This window comes from Zalophus californianus, chromosome 5 (genome assembly GCF_009762305.2).
Source record: "Zalophus californianus isolate mZalCal1 chromosome 5, mZalCal1.pri.v2, whole genome shotgun sequence".
NCBI classification, from domain to species: Eukaryota; Metazoa; Chordata; class Mammalia; order Carnivora; family Otariidae; genus Zalophus; species Zalophus californianus.
In genome coordinates, this window is record NC_045599.1 from 62,267,544 (window position 1) to 62,290,277 (window position 22,734).

The window sequence follows — 22,734 nt, forward strand, 5'->3', positions numbered from 1 at the left end:
TAACTGACCAACTATGAACCAGGGTTACCATGACCCCCTCCTTGCGTTCATTAATTTGCTAGAATGGCTCGTAGCATTTACGGAAACACTTATGTTTACCGGTTTATTATATAACAAAGGTATGTTAAAGAATACAGATGAATACCCAGATGAAGAGCTACATAGGGCAAGATCCAGAGGGTCCCAAGAACAGGAGCTTCTGTCCCCATGGAGTTGGGATGTACCACCCTCCTGGCATATAGATGTGTTCACCAGCCTGGAAGCTCTCTGAACCTCGGACTTTGGGGATTTATGCAAGTGTAATCACATAGGCATGAATGGTCATTAACTCTACTTCTAGCCCCTCCTCTCCCTTCCTGGAGGATGGGGGACAGGGCTGAAAGTCCCAAGCTTCTAATCAGAGCTAGGTCTTTCTGAAGCTATTCAAGAGCCCACCAAGAGTCACCTGCTTAGAACAAAAGACACTCCCATCACCCAGGAAATTCCAAGGGATTTAGGAGCTCTGTGTCAGGAACCAGAATCAAAGGCCAGGTATTATAGAAGAGATGCTCCTCATGCTCTTATCACTTAGGAAATTAGAAAGTTTTTAGGAGCTCTATACCAGGAACTGGGGGCAGAGGGCAGAGACCAACATGTGTATGTTCTATTATTTTACAAATACATGGGGGAAAAGCACATAATAAGGATATTATTTTCTGAAACTTTGGTTTCAGATATATATATAATCTGTTTATATGGGTGTGTACGTATTTGCACATGTGCATACTAGGTGGTGATGTAAATATATTTCTAACTCCAGGGAATAGGGATTTGAAAACTGATGGACAAATAAGCTGCCTTTCAATTCTGAGACCCTTTGATTCCCCCCTATTTTACTGCTGGCCAGTAAGTTGCTGAGGGTTGTTCTAGAAGGATATAGGCAGTACTTAACTACTATTGTGCCCATGGCACTGAGATACTTAAATATGCACGTAGGTCCTTTTATAGGGCTTGTCTATAAAAATGCTTTCACATTTTTATCCTTAAATGCTGTGGTGGTCTTTCAAGCAGTATTGTAACGTAAAGTCCTTGCTTTTAACTTTTGTATTGTCAGTAGCAACACCTAGTGGTAAAAGAGCCCAATTGCAAGTATCCTGTTTTCTAGACTATTAAAACTGAAAGTGATTTTAGAGATCACCAAGTCCCATTTGTAAATTATTAAAAACAAACTGGAAACTCACATTTTTTTCCTTACACTGAAATATACTTTACATGAGAATAAATAAAGCCTCTGGTTGCATTATGATTTCTTGGATTTCTTTGAAGCTTTTCAAATACCCAGAAATCACTGTTACAACTGAGGCAAAAATTTAAGCATACCCTGATAGGTTAACCTGGAAATCATAGTTCAGGATATGTACAGCCTTTGGTGCATTTTTATTTACACCTGCATGCCAGATCTTCAGCGTTTAGCATGATGCCTGGCACGTGGTGATACTCAGTTTACTATCTTTGTGGAATGTTTGTATATGTGGCTGAAGACTGAGCACAGGGAAAGATCTCATGATCTTTCTGCAGGCACCAGGCACTGGACTTGCTTTCCTCTTTGAGAACTGTGACCCACTCTTTCCTTTGAGAAGACTTCTGTTCCCTGATAGAGAGGTGGAGTGGGAGGTGGTCTCCTCTACCCCCTTCTTCAATAGATTCAGAGAGAATAGCCAGGCCCTTACCTGCTTATTAATAGGGAAATGGCTAAATCAAACGTGATGGCAGTTAAGGGGAATGGCAGTTAAGGGGAATGAATTCAGTCTCCAAATAGGAAGTTCTCATAAATAGATTGTTGAGTTAAAACAGAAACTAGATGATAAATATGCATGCAACTTAACACTATTTATATAAAAAATACACCAGTGCCACACATTTTCTATAGTACATATTCAGTATATGTATGTGAAAACATTAAAAATGATCTAGAAGGACACACCAAATTTGTAGGAGAGGTTACCTCAAGAGAGTGGAGAGTGGGAACTTGGATTGGAAGAAATCAAAGATGTTGGCTCTTTCTGTAATGCTACATTTATCTAGCCGAAGACTGTGAAACTAAAATTCATTTTTAGAAAAGATTTTAGTCCTCATAGATAACTTGGAAGCCACAGAAACATTTGAAGGAGAAAATTTTAAATGTGCTTAAGTGTAAATCACCCATGGATAACTGCAGTTAAATTTTTGATGTATTTCTTCATACTAGTTTAAACATATTTAATTAGGATCATTCCATATATGGTTTTCATTATGATTTTTCCCACTTAACATTATATTGGCAGCATTTTCCCATGTCATGTGGTTCTTTGAAAAAATAACTTAAAATGACTAGTAATCTTCTATATCAAAATGTCCCAACTAATTCTCCTGTTGTTGGACTTTTAGGTTGTTTCTAATTCTTCACTGTTTAATTAGTATACATTCATTGAGCACTCAACCTCTTATGTGGTCAGGACCTGTGCTAGGGAGATAGTGGTCCGTAAGGTAGACATAGCCCCTCTCTCAGAGAGCTTTCAGAATGTAATGCAGTGAGAAATGTGTGCAGAAACAGTTGCTCACATTTGGTTTCTTTAGGTTATACTGTTACTAAGGGAATGAACAGATCAAAGGATATGGAGTGTCTTAAGACCTCTGACTCATGTCACTAAATTGTTCACCAGTAAGGCTATAGGGATTTATATTCACAGCAGTAGTCTGTATTTTACCATATCCTAAAATCTTTGAAAATAATTTTATTTTCCTTTGCTTTTATTATGGAATTGATCATTTTCCTCTTCATGTCTTGGTAAAATTTGCATGGATTCTCACCTTTGTTTCTTCCCGATATCTATGCATTTCTCAGTGCTGCTAGAGTTAGTTTTCCAGCTTCTTTATTGTCCATTTTATTGCCCCAAATGTCTGTTTTTTTCTGTATCAGAGCAGACTGTCCATATATTGTTCTATTACAACCAGAAAGCCTAGAGTTAAACAAATAACAATTACAGTTAACAATGTAACTTTAAAAAAATATTATGGAAAATCTTATACGTACTCAAAAGTAAACAGTATAATGAACCCTCATATACTTACACATCAGAATCTGTAATTACCAAGATTTTTGCCATATTTGCTTCATTTAACCTTAACTTTATATTTGCATAAATATTTTAAAGAAAATTGCAGACATTATATCATTTGTTTTTACAGGTGCATACTAAATATTTTTCATTTGATCTATTCTGACAAGTTTTACTTCAGTTTTAGATGTTAAAACATCTTTGGGTTCTTGTCCTCTGCTGCTTCTCCTGAGGTGGTGCTTTGCACCCTCTTTTGGATTATGCCTTTGCCAGTGACATTGGGGAACTTTCCTCTAAAATGGCCTACTCTTGAATCCTCTTACACTGCTGGTGGGAATGCAAGCTGGTGCAGCCACTCTGGAAAACAGTATGGAGGTTCCTCAAGAAGATAAAAATAGAGCTACCCTACAACCCAGCAATTGCACTACTGGGTATTTACCCCAAAGATACAAATGTAGTGATCCGAAGGGGCACGTGCACCCCGATGTTTATAGCAGCAATGTCTACAATAGCCAAACTGTGGAAAGAGCCGAGATGTCCATCGACAGATGAATAAAGAAGATGTGGTTCATGTATACAATGGAATATTACTCAGCCATAAGAAAGGATGAATACCTACCATTTACATCAACGTGGATGGAATTGAAGAGTATTATGCTGAGCGAAAGAAGTCAATCACACACACACAAATATGCAGGCACACATGCATACGTATTATGTCATGGGCAAGAAAAAGAAGAGTATAGTGGCAGAAAAAAACCTACCTAATTATAAACACTAAAAAATGTATAAAATACTGAAGGGACAAAATCAATTACTGCATATAGAATTAAAAGGGTTGGAAAAAAAAACTGGGAACCTAAAGAGGGGGAAAGTGGTCCTACTTACCTGCAAATGTACAGAAAACAGCACCTGAAGCTGTCAAACTATATAGAAAAAAGTATAAAGACTTAAAATAAGCATGGATAAATTCACAAAGCTGATGGGGAAAAATGATATGACAGAACAATCTATTTCATATCACTGTTTCCAAAGCAGGTGTTGATGGACAAAACATGTTTCAACAAGTAATGTTTCTCTCAACTGTTCTCAGCAGTGACTGAGATGAAATATTATTTAAAATGTGGTTTCTTGGGGCACCTGGGTGGCTCAGTCATTAAGCATCTGCCTTCGGCTCAGGTCATGGTCCCAGGGTCCTGGTATCGAGCCCTGAATCGGGCTCCCAGCTCGGCGGGAAGCCTCCTTCTCCCTCTCCCAATCCCCCTGCTTGTGTTCCCTCTCTTGCTGTCTCTCCCTCTGTCAAATAAATAAATAAAATTAAAAAATAAATAAATAAAATGTGGTTTCCTTTGCCCACTATTGTACGATTTAAACATTAGCTGATTGGTAAAAAAGGTAAGGAAGCATAATAATGTTTTCATTAGCATCTAAACTTATTTGAAAATTTGGGTATGTTCAATCTTTTTCTTTTTAAAGGAAATCTTTTTTTTTTTTTTTTTAAGATTTTATTTATTTGACACACAGAGAGAGCACAAGCAGGGGGAGCGGCAGGCAGAGCGAGGAGAAGCAGGCTCTCTGCTGAGCAAGGAGCCCGATACAGGGCTCAATCCCAGGACCCTAGGATCGTGACCTGAGCCAAAGGCAGCCGCTTAACCGACTGAGCCACCCAGGCGCCCCGGGTATGTTCAATCTGTCCTACACTTTTAGCCCAGCCAAGTAACTTGATCTCTTGTTGTTTCTAATGAACCACAGCAAAAGAGATTTTAGAAAGTTAGACTTAAAACAAAACAAAACAAAAATTACTCATTGTGAGTAAAGAACAGAATTCATGTCAATAACTTATTACCACAAATAATCAAGCAGATCACTGGAAGGTACTTCTCTGGAAGCTGTGAAGGGGTGATCCGGGGCCATGATTTCCTCCTCTCCCTCCTAAGAGAGCAGCTCTCCTTGGCACTCAAATTGCTGTTTGAAAGCTTCAGGTTGTCTGGGAAGCAGAATGTGTTACAGGAAGGGATCTTGATGGTGCTCATTATATCTGACTAAAGGTCCAAGGTTCTGTGTGTGAGGGGGCCCCTTCATTTTTGAAGATACACACCACATATTAAAGGCTTGAGTGACAACCTGAATGAGGCGGCGACTGTGCATGTGCAGATTTGGAAATGTTATCTGTGGCTCATGAGTCCCTTCAAATGTGTCACTCTAAAAATGACTTTCTCGGGGCACCTGGGTGGCTCAGTCGTTAAGCATCTGCCTTCAGCTCAGGTCATGATCTCAGGGTCCTGAGATTGAGCCCTGCATCAGGCTCCCTGCTTGCAAATCTGCTTCTCCCTCTGCGTGCCGCTCCCCCTGCTGTGTTCTGTTTCAAATAAATAAATAAAATCTTTAAAAAACTAAAAAAAGTTTAAAAAAATAAATAAAAATGACTTTCTCCTATGAGACAGTTTATGCCCCAAAACATACAATTTTAATGTTTTAATGCTTTGGCCTAGAACCCCTGTGGTCATGTTTTTCTGATAATAAGGTTTAAAATCCACTTTTCTTCCTCACATACTAACAAACATAGTAACATCACTTTACCAAATAATATGGAGAGGAATTGTGCTAGAAACTAAGAATGCTCAGTACAACCTGCCAAGACAATCCCCCAACTATAATGTCATAAGAATTGTGAGCTAATATTTGAGTGATCCATTTAAACAGATTTTATAGGCTAAAATAACAATTTTACAAGCCGCTGTTAGTGAAAAATTTATAGCAATATGGTAATTTATGATCTTGGCCTCTTTTCTTGACTGTGCAAAGCCAATAAAGGAACGTTAGCTACTTGGACAACCTTGAAACAGACTCCAGGAGTGTTATCCACAGCATGACCATTATGACCAAATCCTGCCACCAGATATCTTCCTAGAATGAAACAAAGGAAATTCATGTATTTTTTAACAGGACCATTTGTTCCCTTGAGATTAGAAAGTTCTTTATGTACTTTTGATACGTTTGTTGTTGGATGTATGATTTGCAAATATTTTTGTCTAGTCCGTGGTTTGTATTTTCATCCTGAGATCTTTCAGAGTAAAATTTTTAAAAAGTCCAATATATCTTTTTGTTTTTTTGTGGAATGTACTTTTGGTGTATTGTCTAAAAGCTCTTCACCTGTTAAGTCATGAAGATACTGTTTTCTTCTACAAGTTTTATAGCTATACATTTTATTCAGATACTATGATCCATTTTGAATTAATTTCTGTATAAGGTGTGAGATTTAGGTTGAGGTCCATTCTTTTTTGCAAATTAAACTTTAATTAAAATTAAACGATACTATTTATTGTAAAAACTATGCTTCCTCCATTGAATTGCTTTTGTCTCTGTCAAAAATCAGTTGATCTTACCTGTATAAGTCTATTTATGGATTCTATTTTATTTATCTGTGTCTGCCCCTCCTTCAATACCACACCCTCTTGTGTGTAGCTACAAATTAAGTCTTATTACCAAGTTTTGTGATTCCTCCACCTTTTATTCTTCATTTTCAGTATTGTTTTAGCTATTCTACTTCCTTTGCCTTTTCATATTAAATTTTAGAATTAGCTTTTTTTTTTTTTTTAAGATTTTATTTATCTGAGAGAGAGAGCCAGAGAGCACACAAGCAGGGGAGTATCAGAGGGAGAGGAAGCAGGCTCCCCGCTGTGCAAGGAGCCCGATGTGGGACTCCATCCTAGGACCCGGGGATCATGACCTGAGCCGAAGGCAGACACTTAACCAACTGAGCCACCCAGGCGCCCCTAGCTTTTCTACTTCTATAAGAAAAAAACCATCTGCTGGAATTTTGCTTGTATTTTGCACCCAGGTGTCTCATTTCTCCCACCCTACAGCCTCCAAGTGCAGTTGGGCACAGCCCAGGGCTGGGCACACACTTAATGCTGGATCAGGATCCAAGAAGGGACAACTTCTGTCACAAGGTGGTGGGGGATGGGGGCAGAATGAGCCATAAGGAGGCAGATTTGTTTCAAAAACTTCAGGGTTTGGGACATCAGAGGTGGATCTGTGTCAATCTATCAGTCACTTAGCTATAGGACCAGCATCCAGGGTGCACCCAGCAGAGAAGTGTGAGCCACTGTCACAGGTCATAACTCCCAGGTGTGTTGTTCTCTACAGGTTTGGCTGAGGTCTCAACAGGGCAGGAAACAGGACATACTGTAGAGGGGTGGGTGGGTGTTGGTACCACCCCATCCTTTAGCCCTGCCTTCTCCCCCCTGCATGGTCAGGCAGCACCTCCTAGCTCCCCACACTGCACCTGACCCACAGCTGACCCCTGGGGATGGAATCTTGTGGCCCTTGGTGGCCTCTTGTGGTTCAGGCCCTGGTAGGGGTAGTGCGAGACCCAGAGATCTATTGGGTTGGGTCAGCTATGGCCATCCAAAAGCATCTGGTCAGCCTTTGAGAATGACTTAACCAATACCTGTTCAACTACATACACTAGTAAGCCCTGGAATAGTAATCAGTAACAGCCCATCTTATTACCAGTATAAATTATCAAATTAACATGTATCTCGTAAATTTATACAATGTTGTATGTCAGGGCGCCTGGTTGGCTCAGTCAGTTAAGCAACTGCCTTTGGCTCAGGTCATGATCCCGGGGTCCTGGGATGGAGCCCCACATCGGGCCTCCCCTGCTCACTTTGCGGGGAGGCTGCTTCTTCCTCTCCCTGCCACTCCTGCCTGTGCTCTCAAATAAAATCTTAAAAAAGTTCTATGTCACATGACTTTGTATTTCAATTAAAACAAAAGCCACTTTCCATCCTTGTGGAAAGACAAATCACAACAATCATTCGTGGCAAGAATAAGCACAAGTGTGACATGTTTGGGGATCAGTGAGGTCTGAGATGGAAGCAGCAGGCGGCATGAGATACCCCCTGAAACTGCATGGGGAATGCCAAGTTTGAGCAAGGGAGAGATCAGTATTACTGGAGTAGGTTAAGGACCAGACAAAACACAGATCTCCTGTGCTGTGGAAAGGATCATGGTCTTGACCTTATGGGAAATGGAAAGCCAAAGAATTTCCATTTTCCAAGATCCTAAAACATAACCTAACACTAGGCTTTGATCAAAGAGCAAGTAACTCACATTTATTAATGCAGCCAACAGCAGTTCCTCTGATGAGGTTCAAGAAAGCTACTAAGTTTTATTTTAGACCTGAGATTTTACATTTTTTCTAAGGAAATTTTGAAACAATTTACAGACAGAACAAACTGATGGCTACCAGAGGGGAGGTAGATGGGGGAAGGGTAAAGTAAGTGATGGAGATTAAGGAGTATACTTGTCATGATGAGCACCAAGTGATGTATGGAATTTTTTAACCACTATGTTGTACACCCATCTTCCAACAACTATCAAGCTACAACCCTTCTCCACTAACTAATCACTTATACTTTGTGCCTTGAAATAAACCTCAAGGTCAAAATCTATTCACTTACTGACAAGGTCAGTACAAAGAGCATTTAGGCAATCTTTTATAGCTTAACACCCTTACTCTTAAACAAGTTTTTCTCCTCTTGAGTCTTAATTTTCCAGGCATACACTTCCATTAATGCCTATCTAATCAATCACCCAGTGCCTTACTTGCTGTCATAAACACAGAATTACAACATGGATTGTGAACCTTTACTCAAATCCCAGAGCAGAGAGCAACTGGAGGGTAGGTAGGTCCCCAGGGAGATGGATCCCAGAATGTATATTACCATGGTTTCCCAACATGACTCCTGCTTTAAGTGCAGTGAGTTTTTAAAGCCCTCTATACGGGGATACCATGCATTTATTCCAGATTATCTGCTACTTTGTTTATTCCATGGAGAGGAGATTAACTGAATCCCGTTTACTCTGGAGAATTCTGAATTCACGGTATTTCCACTCTCCTAAAATGGTAAGGCATACATTGCATCTCTGCAGTAAGGAAAATAAGACACAAAACATTTTTGGCTTACAAAAATTTATTATTGTCATGTTTTCACCATCAAAACTTAGGATCTTGGTCTTTCCTTCTTGCCTTTGTATAAGGCCAAAAGAGAGACATTGGCTACTTTGACAACCTTAAAGCGAACTCCAGGAATGTCACCGACAGCATGACCTTTGCGACCAAATCCAGCAACCAGAACCTCATCATTTTCCTGGAATAAAATCAACAGTTTACTTCTGGTGTCACTGGTAGTCACTAAAAATACCCATTCATTGTATAAAAAACTAGGAACAACCATCTCAGGACCAGAAACAAGACACACTTACCTCAATAAAATTCAAACAACCATCATTGGGTACAAAGGCTGTGATTTTTTTGCCATTCTTGATCAGTTGGACCCTGACACACTTCCTGATGGCAGAATTTGGCTGCTTGGCTTCAACTCCTCTAAAACATAAATGGCACAACACAGTGAGCTGCCTTTCTGAGAAGGGATACCTTTTAGTTTGTTAGGCATACAATTTATTAGAAATTATACTGTTTCAACCTTTTTAGTCTAATCCTAAATTAGCAAACTCGTGTTATCAACCACGCTTTTCCTCAGTCTGGTACAAGAGGGAAAACATCTGGCCTCTTTACCAGCTGTAAAAAATATGTATCAAGAAATGGAGCTAGGAAGCTTGGATTCGAATCCTGTCAGTAAATTGGAGCCTTAAAAATTTGTAATTTGTAACCTCGGGCAAGAAACTTCTCTTTATCTTAGTTTTCCTAAGTACAAAGATGCGACTGATTTCAAAGGTTAAATAGCTGATGATGCCAAACGCTTAGAAGAGTTCCCACACATTTTTAAGCGCTCACAATGTCCCTTATTTTACTGTCACTTTTTCCTCCCTCAATGCAACACCAATTCATTACAAGCTAACACTCAGATTAAAAACCTTAGAGTTACCTAACCCCCAAACCCTCATGTTACCAACTTTCAAACACTGCTACAGAAAGACCTAGAATTTACCTCACCACTTCTTTAAATGTAGTTGAGGTACCATAGTAAAATAAACCTTGGAGGAGTTAACAGTGGTCTTTCACTTACACTTTTTCCAGCACAATTCCTTTTGCATGGGAAGCGCCTCCAAAAGGGTTGGCCTTCAGGGCTGTGCCCAAATGGGCTTTCTTGTACTGTTTATCATGCCACTTCTGATCTCGTCGGTGGCTGCGGAGCTTCCTGGCAGTACGGAGACCGCGACACTTACCTAAAAATAAAATCTCATTAATTCCCCCGTAAACACCCCAGTCATATTCCACATCTTGCAAGACCCTAGCCTCACCTGGACTACAAACCGATAGGCTCTTTCATCACACCTTAGCACATGATCCAAACCTCCAAGTTTCCCTCGAACCAACAAAGACGTGGACACAAGCGCTCCACTCGGTGCATTGTCCCAAAGCAATGAGCCCCCTCAACAACGCTCCGGGGCAGCACCGGCCACCCGACGTCCCTGATAAGGCGAATTCCGCGGCCTCTGCGCCGCATGGGCCCCTTCCGCACCAGGCCATGTGCCTGCGACAGGGGAGCTTCCCTGGCCTTCCCCATAGGGCCTCCCGGTGGCGTCCTCCTCACCGCTCTGTTTCTATCCGTCCGCCCGTCCCTGAGCCCCCGAATTCGGCTTGCGGTCCCCTCAGCCCGACCCCAAACAGCTCACCCATCCCGCCGGCGCCACGGGCCTAAGCAAAAGAGAGAAGCAGAGCAGGAAGGAGCCACAAACCCCTGCGAACAAGCTCCGCCCAGCCAAGGACCCATGCAGCTGTCTGCACAGTGCCTGGTCCGAAGCTGGCGCCCCTTGTTTGAAAACGACAAGTTTGCAACACTTTCCAGAATCTGCGTCTTATTTAGTTTGTGTGAAATTCAGTGGTACCGAACTTGCATTGTTGTTTATTTCGTTTTATGTCAATGCTAGAGACAGAAGAAATGTGGACTACCAATCCCAGAACTCTTTGCATGAGACTCGATCGAAGCGCAGGCGCTCTTGGCAAACCCACCGGGGCGGGGCTTAGTCTGAGCAAAGAGAGGTGACTCGTCCGGGGGGGGGGGGGCGGGGGGGGTAGAGAGTGGTGCACTTCAAAAAAAATTACTGAAGGTATATGTTGTAGTAATTGGAGATACACCAAGCTTTTAAAACCAAAGCTGCCATTTATGGGTGGTTGTGCGACCTTGGACGATTCATTTAACTTTTTAAACTGAGGTTTCTCCTGTAGAATGAAATAGATTTGAGAGATTTCTGGCATGTTGGGTCATAATACAACTATTTTTTAAAATGTTTTCTTCGTGCCAGGCATTGTTCTAGGCTCTGAGGATACAGTAATTAAGAAGAGTAAAGAGGTGTGTTTTTATATTCTAGGTGCGAGAAGGCAGGGAAAAAAATGTAAGTGTATTTAAAAATAAACAGGAAAGTTTTAAATACTGATAAGGGTTATAGAGAATATAAAATTGGTTAGGTGGCAGTGACTTGGGGATGGGGATGGCTACTCTGGAATAGGGTGGTTTTAGAAGCCATCTTTGTGGAGATTATATTTGAGCTGAGATCCTAAAGAGAGGGAGCCATTTAGACAAGTGTATGGGGTAGAGCTTTCAGAAGAAGGAGTCTCAGTAAGTCGAATGGGCTGGCACTTTTCCAGAACTGAAAGATCAGCGAAGGGGGGAGCTCAGTGAGTGAGTAGATGTGGCACTAGATGAGGTCTGTTTCTGAACCGGGAAACATGGAGCCTGTAGATCACAGTAAAAGCTTTGTTTACTTTTTGTATGGTTGAGTGCCATTGGAAAGTTTCGAGCAGGGAAGAAACAAGATAGGATTATTTTTATAGGATCACTCTGGCACTTGTGAGGAGAATAAGAGATGAATCTGTGAGGCCAGTTGAGGGTGTTACAGTACTCCAGTTGAGATATATAATGATGGCTTTGACTGTCAGGTGGAAAAAAAGTGGTTGGATAAGACAAATGGTTGAGCCAGTAGGATTTGCTGAGGACTGTAGGATGTGAGATTGGAGTTATGGTTTTCACCCTGAGCAATTGGGTGACTTGTGTTATTTATTGAGTGTGATATACTGGGAGAGAAACAGATTTAGAAGGGGAAATTAAGAGTTCTGTTATGGATGTGTATGTAAGTTTGGGTTACATCCGGGTAGGGATGGGAAGTAGGTAGTTGGGTATATGCATATGGAGCTCAGGGGAGTCATCAGTGAATAGACAGTATTGAAAGCCATGGCCCTAAGTAAGATCACTTAGGGGATGACTGTAGGTAGAAGAGAGAAAGGTTGCAGACCTAAGCCCTGGGCAAAACTTAGTGATGCAGAAGAGAGAGGCAGGTGAAGCAAAATAGACTGAGGATTAGCCAATGCTGTACTCTAATCAATGCCAAGTGAAGAAATAGAAGTGAGCAAGTGTGAAAAGGGGGTCAGATGAGGACTGAGAATTGTCTTGCATTTGGCAATGCAGAGGATATTGGTGACTTTGTCAAGTGGGGATCCATGCAATGGCAGAGATGTAAGCCTTATTGGATTGGAGCCAAGAGAATATGGGAAAGAAGGAAGTGTAGACAGCAATTATAGACATACTTTTGGAAGGAATTTTTCTATAATCTGCAGAAAAAAGAGGTTCTATCAGGAGGAGGATGTGGAGTCAGGATGAGTTTGTTTAAGATGGCGGATTTTATGACATTTTTGTAGGGGATTGTACCAGTAGAGAAGAAAAAATGGATTAGTTCATTAGGGAAAGGGGATAATTGCATAAATAGTTGCTTGAGGAGACTAGAGGGGTGCCCAAGTGGAGGAATTGATCTTAGGAATAATAACAGTTTATCTGTAGTAATAGAGAAGGAAGAGTCTGGGGTACAACTGCAAGTAAATTGGAAGACTTGTTGGGGAGATGTGGAACTTCTCTTTTGATTGCTCTTTAATGAATTCAGCAAGGTCATCAGCACAGAGCAAGAGTAGGGAAAAGACGTTGGAAGAGAGAGGATAAAGTGTGAAATCATCTAGAATAACACTATTTTTTTAATTTTTTTTAGAATAACACTATTTAAATAGTATTATTTAATACTATGTGCCACATACTGTTTAGGTGCCTTACATTTATTAACTCATTTAATTCTTATAACACTAAAAGGTGAATATTTTTATTATCCCCGTTTTACTGAGGGATAGTGCCTTAGTCCATTCAGTTACTCTAACAAAATACTGTAGACTGGGTGGTATATAAATAACAGAAATTTATTTCTTGCCGTTCTGGAGATTGGGAAGTCCAAGATCAACATGCTGGCAGATTTGGTTTCTGGTGAGAGCTTACTTCTTGGTTCATAGACAGTTCTCTTGCTATAACCTGAAATAGCAGAAGGGCCAAGGCAGCTCTTTGGGGGTTCTATTTTATTTGTTTGCTTCTTTGTTTTTTCCAGTTTTTTTGAGATATAACTGACATACTGGGGTCTTTTTATGAGGGCCCTAATCCCATTTGTGAGGACTGCACCCTTATGACCTAGTCATCTCCCAAAGGCCCCATCTACTAATAACATCACTGGGGAATAGGTTTCAATATATGAGTTTTACCTCCTAATCTAGAAGTGTGGGAGGATAGTTTGACAAGACAATATAGGAAGGTTGAACAGTTCTGAGGGCCCATTTGACACTGTAGTTAGAAAGTTACATCAGTCAGCATGATTTTGTGTATCTTCAGATTCATTCAATATAATGACTGAGTAGGTGGAGAGTTGGTTTTAACAGGGCTGGTGGTGGAATCTAGTCCGGTGAATGTGATGGAGGAAGGACAAGGGAGTTGAGAGTGATTGCGAAGAAGGGACTACAGTGAACCATGAGATTGAAGCTAGAGGAGTAAAGAGCTGGGAATAGTCAGAACACTTCTGAAGACCTGGCCCTACCAGATAGGAGAAATTTCTACGAAGCTCAGCAAAATAGTTTTAGTACAGAAGTAGGTAAATTGACCAGTGAATAGAATAGAGAGGCCAGCAAGAGACTCATGAATGTAGAATATTATTAAATAACAGAATTAGATGTTGGATCAGTGTATAAAGGGAGGACTGATGGAGCTGTACAAAATCTGGTTACTCAAAGTAAATTGGATCACCATGTCAGGCTAGAAACAAAATCAACTCCAGACAGATTGAGGACCTACATGTCAACAACAAAAATTTTAATTTCTTGATAGAAAGCAAAGATGGATATCTTCATGAACTTGGGAAAGGAAGATATTTCCGAATGGGATAAGGAGAAATGAATTACTGAATTACCTACAGTAAGGGACAAGGAAGGACTCGGCTGTATTGCTTAGGGACAGACTTCAGAATAACTATGATACTATTGTGTTTTCTGGGAGGTTTTTTTTTAAGATTTATTAATTTTAGAGAGAGGCAGAGGGATAGGGAGAGAGAATCTTAAGCAGGCTTCATGCTCAGTGTGGAGCCTGACACAGGCTCTGACATCTCACAACCCTGACATCATGACCTGAGCCAAAATCAAGAGTTGGATGCTTAACCGACTGAATGAGCCACCCAGGTGCCCCTCCTCTTTTTAATAATTGCTTCATAAAGCTGTTCAGACTTTCTGTTATGCATGAATATATGAATGTTTATATATGTTGTTGGGAATTGAATTCAATTTCATTAGGAAGTGTTATACTATTCAAGTTATTTATTCTTGAGTGAGTTTTGGTAACGTGTACCTTTCAAGGAAAGTGTCCATTTTGTCTAAGTTGTCAAATGTATGGCCATAAAGTTATTTGTAATATTCCTTTATAATCTTTTTAATATCTGTAGATTCATAGTGATGTCCCATCTTCCATTCCTAATACTGGTAAGTTGTGTCTTCCCTCTCTTTTTCTTGGTCCGCTAGAAATTTATTAATCTTGTTGATCTGTTCAAAGAACCAGCTTTTGCTTTAACTGATTTTCTCTGTTTCTCTGTTTTCAATTTTATTGATTTCTGGTCTTTTGTGTATTATATACTTTCTTCTGCTTGCTTTGAATTTAAATTTGCTCTTCCTTTTCCAGGTTTTCAAAGTGAAAGCTTAGGCCATTGATCTGAGACTTTTGTTCTTTTCTGTATATTTAATGGTATAAATATCTAAGCACTGCTTGAGCTGCATGCCATGAGTTTTGGTATGTTATATTCTAGTTTTGTTTTTGTTTTGTTGTAGATTTTATTCATTCATTTGAAAAAGAGAGAGAGAGCCTGAGCAGGAGGAGGGGCAGAGGGAGAGGGACAAGCAGACTCCCTGCTGAGCAGGGAGCCTAGTACACGGTCTGATCCCAGGACTCTTTGAGATCATGACCTCAGCCACAGTCAGATACTTAACCAACTGAGCCACCCAGGCACCCCTGTTATCTTCTAATCTGAATTTGATTCAAAACATTTACTAACTTCCCCTTTGAACAGTGGATTATTTAAAATTGTGTTTCTTAATTTCCAAATATTTGGGGACTTTCCAAATATCTGTGTTGTTCATTTCTTTCTCTTTTTTTTAAGATTTTATTTATTTGACACAGAGAGAGATAGTGAGAGCAGGAACACAAGCAGGGGGAGTGGGAGAGGGAGAAGCAGGCTTCCCGCGGAGCAGGGAGCCCAATGCGGGGCTCGATCCCAGGATCCTGGGACCATGACCTGAGCCGAAGATGCTTGATGACTGAGCCACCCAGGTGCCCCTGTGTTGTTCATTTCTAGTTTAATTCCATTATGATCTAAGAACAGACATTTTCTTTTACTTTAAAAAATTTTTGTTGAGGTTTGCTTTATAGCCCAGAATATAGTCACGCATGGTGAATGTTCCATGTACACTTGAAAAGAAAATATTTTCTGCTGATATTGGGAAGAATGTTTTATAAGTATTAATTAGCCCATAGTGGTTGATAGTGCAGTTCAGGTCTTCTGCATCCTGTATTCAAGATGATAATAGTGATGAGAGGTGGGAGTGGGGATCATAGTTGGATGTTGGGTTATGGTTTATTTTAGGTAGTGAGTTTAATTATTATATTATTATAAAAACAAATAACAAATGAGGTGTAAACCGATGGTCAGAGTGTGTTATGAATGAAGGATTTTGATTACTATGGCTAAGAAAAGGAAAAAAAAAAGGATTTCATTTTTGTTTTTGGAGTTCTGAGTTTTTCATTTCCTGTTAAAGCATTTATTACTTAATTTGAAGCCTGAAAAGAGAAGGAATTTTATTTGACCTTGGGCCTAAATTTCTTAAAAGGGCCCTAAACAAGAATCAGGTTTAGGAATTAGAGGGGAAAAAAGAAGGCTGCCAAGCAGAGCAAGTCAGCAGGAGACTAGAGGGAGGTGAAGTTAGAGACTTGGACAGGGCCAGCTCAAGTCCAACTTGCAGGCCAGGATAAGGGGTTTGCACTTTATTCTGAATATGAGGAGAAGCCAGCCACTGAAGGGCTTCAAGTAAGAGAGTGACAAGATCTGATCTACATTTTTTTTAAAGATTTATGTATTTATTTTAGAGAGAGAGGGAGCACGTGTGCATGGTCAGAGCGGGGGGAGGGGCAGAGGGACAGGGAGAGAGTGGGAGAGAAGCCGACTCCCCACTGAGTGGGAGCCCAATGCAGGGCTCGATCTCACGACCTTGAGTTCATGACCTGAACCAAAATCAAGCGTCACACACTTAACTGACTGAGCCACCCAGGCGCCCTGATCTGATCTACGTTTTTAAAATATCATTGTGCCTGCTATGGAAGGGCACTACGAAGGGGCAAGAGAGGACTTGGTTTAGCCAAAGAGGGGACCGACGCGATAGCACCAGTCATTGGAGATGAAGAGATGTCATAAAATTGCCAGTGTAATTGGGACGTAGATCCTGATGGAAAGAGCAAAATCACTGACATCACCAGCACCACCGTCTGTAATAGGGTTTTGAGAGCTATTTCGGTGCCAGGCATAGGACTTCACATGCCTAATTTTTCTTAGTCCTCAAAACAGCACCTGTGTGGTAGGTGCTATTATTAGCCCTGTTTTACAGAGAGGAAATTGAAACTTAAAGAAGTTAACTTACTTAACCAGAACATGTTTATTCATTTCCAGATTAGTTATAAAAGCGAAGTCTTGGTTTTTAAGGAATTTAGAAGAAAAAACTTTAATGAATGTTAAGTAAATAAGGCACAAAATTAACGAAAACAATTTTCTTTCTTTTTTTTTTTTTTAAAGATTTTATTTATTTATCATGAGAGACAGAGGGAGAGAGAGAGAGAGAGAAGCAGAGGGAGAAGCAGGCTCCCAAGGAGCAGGGAACCTGATGCGGGACTCGATCCCAGGACCCGGGGATCATGACCTGAGCCGAAGGCAGATGCTTAACCATCTGAGCCACCCAGGCGCCCCAACGAAAACAATTTTCTAGCCAGCAAAGTATCAGGAGAAATGAAGGATACAGTTCTTAAGATTACAGTATTCTTATTATAAGTTGCAACATGACATCTATAGTTTGTCAGAGGTATATGGAAACTGATAGACACTTTGTTATGAAAGAATTGTGTTTGGTAATTCTTGAAATGTTGGGGAAGTAGGGACAAGAAGGAGAACAAGTGTTTCCCTTTTCTAGTATTTCCTTCTGAGTAGAAGGAGTTAAATTAGTGTAACTCCTTATTTCTCTGCCAGTTTACCCATGCTGTGCCAGCTAAGGATGACATCTGTGGTAAATCAGGAAAAATAGTCTAGGTATGTTCAGCTTTTTTTTTTTCCTTTTTGAGACCCAGCCTCCCCATGGAGTATACCTTTCCCTTTTCTTCTGGGGTAAGCCTCTCTTCCTTCTTGAGAGCCCACTGCCGCCATGACTGCAGTCATGTCCATCTTCTGTGGAAGGGGGTTTGGTTACGGTCCATTTTGTTTCTGCACCAAACTTCATCTGCCTTCTTGGCCTTTCACAGTAATGAGGGTGGTATTTTGGTCTCTACTTGTCTTCCCCCTTGTTTTATTTCCCAGTTGGTTTAGCACTCAGGTGGGGCGGAGAGGTAGTATTATTTACTTATCTCAGAGTCCCCCCACCCCCCTAACTAAGAAAAAAGACTGGTCTTCATAAATTAGATCAGTCGATGAGATTCATGTCAAGGATGATGCTGATTCTTTGTACCATATGAAAGAGAAGTTAGCTTTTTGGCGAGAGCAGCCAAGGGTTTTAACAATGTTGACTATTTATATTGGAGCATTTAGAATAGTTAGAAATGACTCCAAGTGTTTTAACTATAAAAATTGAGGTATTAGTTGCTATGGAAATGTGACAAGTTGAAACAACAGCTTTAAGTGAGAAAGAAGAAGCAGTAAGAATAAGACCGATGATTACAGGCTCTGTAAAACTCCTAGTGATGAATGTTGAGTGCTTCATTTCACCTGATTAAATTATTAAACACAATTTTTCCCTTAACCAAAATGAATGAGATTTCTTATTCTCTCATTGTAGCTACTTTTGGTGCAGTGAATATTTCCTCTCATATCTATTCCAAGGGGGAACTAAAGAAATATGTGTGTATTACCATATAAACATAACAGTATTCAAGCCTGGTCTTTAAAATCTTGTTATTATAATTAAACCTCTGTGTAGGATCTAGGGGGGATTGACAACACTGTTCTTTGATGCCCTTTGTGAAGTTCCTGGAAGGGAGTTACCATTTTAATATGCATATTGAAAGTTATTCTCCAGGTATTCTCTAACTTGGCTGAGAACCAACCAAAGAAAATAGGCTTTTATTTCAGCAGGGACCTTTGAGTTGTAAGAAATGATAAGAGATAATTTTACTCCCTAGGAACAGAAAGATAATTTCTTTCACTCAGTATAATATTAGGTTTAAAATCTCATTCCCTGGAGAGATTTAAAGAATCCGGTATATGGGCCACATCTGTGCTCTCTGAGGACCAGGTGATCTTCAGTGATGGGGAATGGCCAGGGGACAGTCTTCCAGCTTTTGCATTCCATGGTAAAATGAAATTTCACTAGGACTATTTCTAGAGTATTTAAATGTGATAATGTATAAGTTCTTGTAATATAAATATAAAAACTCCTGTAAAAGTAAATGTGCATTTTTATATCCCTAAAACGTTATTTCTTAAAGGACTTTAAAGAAGGTAAAACAGGATTTCCGCCCTCCCTTAAATTAAAAGAAAAAAAGAACAAGAGAGAAAAACGAGTGAGGAACTAGAGGAAGAGAGGAAGAAAAGAAATGAGGGGTTCTGGGTTTATATAGGTACAAAAAGGACAGGAGGAATTTTTCCACCGATTTAACACTGTTGGTTCTAGCAGTCGTTACTGATTATTAAGGTAACCCAAATGAATGAATCTGTAACGATTTCATAGATATGGTCATTTTTCATTTTTAAAGTAGTGTTATTCAATTTATTTAAACTAAAAAAAAAAACAAAAACAAAAACAGAAAAACCCAGTTTACCCATTTTTCCCATCCTCCCCTACCCTGTGCCCCTGGTAACCACCAGTCTGTTCTCTGTATCTATGAGCTTGGTTGTTTTCTTTTGTTTTTTACATTCCACATACAAGAGAGATTATATGGCATTTGTCCTTCTCTAACTTTTTTCACTTCGCTTAATGCCCTTGAGGTCCATCCCTGTTGCTGCAAATGGAAAGATTTCATTCTTTTTTATGGTTGAATAGTATTCCATTGTGTATAATATTCCATATAAATATACCATAATTTCTTTATCCATTTATTCATCATAGTTAAACACCTCCCAATGTAGAAACCTACATAGATGTGTGTGTTAAATTAGATGCCTGCCCCTCAGGTCAAGGTTTTAATATAAGGGTGAGTCCATCTGAGTGAAAGAGACCTTCAAGGGCCATTTCTTAGATCACTACTGTCTTGTGGGTTTTGAACATGAGCCCCACTGGTTTTCAAAATTGGATGTTTTGGGAGTTCATCTCTCAAGTACATGTCTTGAAGGTTGAGGTGTCCAGTATGGAATTCGAACTCTTTACTACTCAGGAAGAAGCTCTGGGTTTGAGTCCCCCCTCCCCGGGTTGTGGGTTGCCACACCTGGGTTGGTGTCCCAGCCTCTCCTACACACTTTGATTTGGTTTTCTTCTCATTTGCCTGATGTGTAATCATCACTCAGCCAGGCTTTAGTTTTTTTTTAAATAAGAACTTGTTCCATATGTAGTGGTAGACTCAGCCTGTCTGTGGGAGGAAATGAGTTGAAGATCTTAGAAAATAAACATCTTAAAACCAGAACCCCACTATGAATATCATTTCTCGTAGTATAGAATGCTCATTTGCCAAAGAGTATTTAAAATTTACTCGGATAGGTTTTTTAAGTTAAAATTTCCAATGATATTAAAATTTACTCAGACAGGTTTTAAGTTAAAATTTCCAAACTTATGTTAACTATTTAGAAGACAACATCTTGGATTTGTAGCAGGTAGTTATATACAATGCTCTCTTTGCAACTAAGCATGCTGATTAATTTTTGTCCAAAGAATCTATTTTGCACTTATTATAAATGATGGCCTAAACTGTAGGACAACATCAAAATAGCACATATTCTCAATATGAGTTTTACTTTAGTGAATTAAAACTCGGTCTCTGGTGAGGTGGGGACCTGCATGTTCCTAATGAGCATTTTTGAGCGTGTTGGAGATCTTTTCTTCCTTAGGATCCAGGTCTGTTAGGTTCTCCCTAATACTTAAACCCTCCTTTCCTAGTCCATGCCTCTAATTATCACACGAAATTTGGTACTTAGTAAACCCTTAAAGTTTCTTTTGCACTGTAACTAACAGAAACCCATTTCAGGCTGTGTTAAGAACAAAAGGCAAGTTACTGGAAGGACATTGGGATAAGTCACAGACTTCAGTAGCAAGAGATACCTGCTGACCTCATGAGAGAGTAGAATCAGGAATTGGACTGCCGCTTCAAACTCTTCAAAAAAGAGTTCATTATGTCTCATCTCTTATCTCTTAATCTATTATATAACTGCCTCCTTCTACCCCTCAGCCATTGCTTGGAGTGAAGGTGTGGCTAATATCAGTGGAGGTCACTGGATTGCTATGTGAAACATTCCAGGTGTTTACCCCAGCAGTTATGTGCTCACATTTCTGTACATCACTGGGCTAGGAGCCTCAGTGGGGCTCTTGTATTCCTGGCATGTAGCATACGGCAATGAATATTTGTCTAATGAACAAATTTATGAAAGAGCAGGACTCTTGTCTCAGCTTAGCTTGAGAACCAAAAACATAAATATATGCCACTAATTTGGTATATTATTTGTGTTCCAAGAAGTCAAAGGGGAATCAAAAGTAAGAAAAATTAACATTTAAATCAAAAGCACTTATTTCATTTACTAACCTGATTCTAATCAACTCAGAAGTTGATTTGATGAAAATTAGGAGAAATCATGGCAGCAATTAGGCTCTGAACCTAATAAAGCTCCTGTATTAGTCTGGATTCTCCAGAGAAAACCAAATATATATATATATATATATCCACGCATGTGTATATAAAATTAATCCTAATTAATCCTATATTAATTCTATATATGATTTATTATAGGAGTTGGCTCATGCACTTATGAAGGCTGAGAAATACCAGTATCTGTTGTCAGCAAGCTGGAGACCCAGGAGAGCCAATGGTATAGTTCCAGTCTTAGTGAGTCTGAAGGCAGGAGAAGACTGAATTCCCTGCTCCAAGACAGGTAGAGAAAGTGAAGTCTCCCTTACTCCACTTTTTTATCCTATTCAGGCCTTCAATGGATTGGATGAGGCCCACTCATATTGGGGAAGGTGATATGCTTTACTCAGTCTACTGATACAAATACCAATCTCATTTAGGAACACTGTCAGAGAAACAGCCAGAATAATGTTTAACCAAATAGCTGGGCACCTTGTGTCCCAGTCAAGTTGACATATATTAACCTACACAGAGTCACACTCCCTATAAGGGGCAAGAAGTGCATAGGCCGGTATTTTGCTAATGAACTGATGTAACTTGGATTTTGTATATTTGCATTTTCAAGCTATGGAATTTGACGAAATACTTGAATTAGTTGATTTTCTAGTTACATTTGCCTAAATACTCAGGCCCTGGGAGTCACGACCATGTGGCATGAAGTAAGAATTAATTATGTGGCATTTTTGATAGGCTTATTCATTACCCTGCACATTTTATTGAGCATCATCTAGGACCAGCAGTAGCCAAGGCTCTAGGTGTATCAGTTAGTTAGATGCAGTCCCTGCTGTCTTGGAGCAGGCCTTCCGGTGAAGAAACATACTGTAGATAGGTAACAAGAAAATAAATGTCTCATACAAAGGTGATATATGTTATGATGAGGGTGAACAGAATGCAGGGAGAGTTAGGAGGGTATGAGGGGATCTCTACAGATGGAACAATATGTACAGTTACTGAGGTGCAAAAAAGTTGGCATGTGGAGGGTGTTGAGAAAAATCCAAGCCAGTGTGCTGGAACATGGTATGGAGAAGGATTGCATAAAACGAAGCAAGAGAGACCAGCAAGGTCCAGATCATGGAGGTCTTTGAAGGAGGTGGATGGATTTGGATTTTGAATCAATGTGCGAAGACCATTGCGATTGATATGAACATTTGACTACTGTGATTTTTGGTCTGAGAGCATTTGGATGATTGGAGATTGTGGTCTGGCAAATGCTAGTTGTTCCTTCAGGCAAATATTATAATTAAGTCAGAGGCATTTTTTTT

The 22,734-nt window shown here is 39.9% G+C and overlaps 2 protein-coding genes across 7 annotated transcripts in view; one reads left to right on the forward strand and one right to left on the reverse strand.

Moving 5' to 3' along the window:
* ATP6AP1L (ATPase H+ transporting accessory protein 1 like) overlaps window positions 1-22,734 on the forward strand; it is a 286,142-nt gene that overhangs the window by 230,571 nt on the left and 32,837 nt on the right. The window lies entirely within an intron of this gene.
* On the reverse strand, window positions 9,041-10,831 carry RPS23 (ribosomal protein S23). The gene is made up of 4 exons (XM_027605202.1): window positions 10,725-10,831; window positions 10,115-10,274; window positions 9,351-9,471; window positions 9,041-9,235 (listed from the first exon to the last, which is right to left on the reverse strand). Exons 1-4 carry the CDS (start codon window positions 10,726-10,728, stop codon window positions 9,089-9,091), a joined length of 432 nt encoding a protein of 143 aa, XP_027461003.1. The 5' UTR covers window positions 10,729-10,831; the 3' UTR covers window positions 9,041-9,088.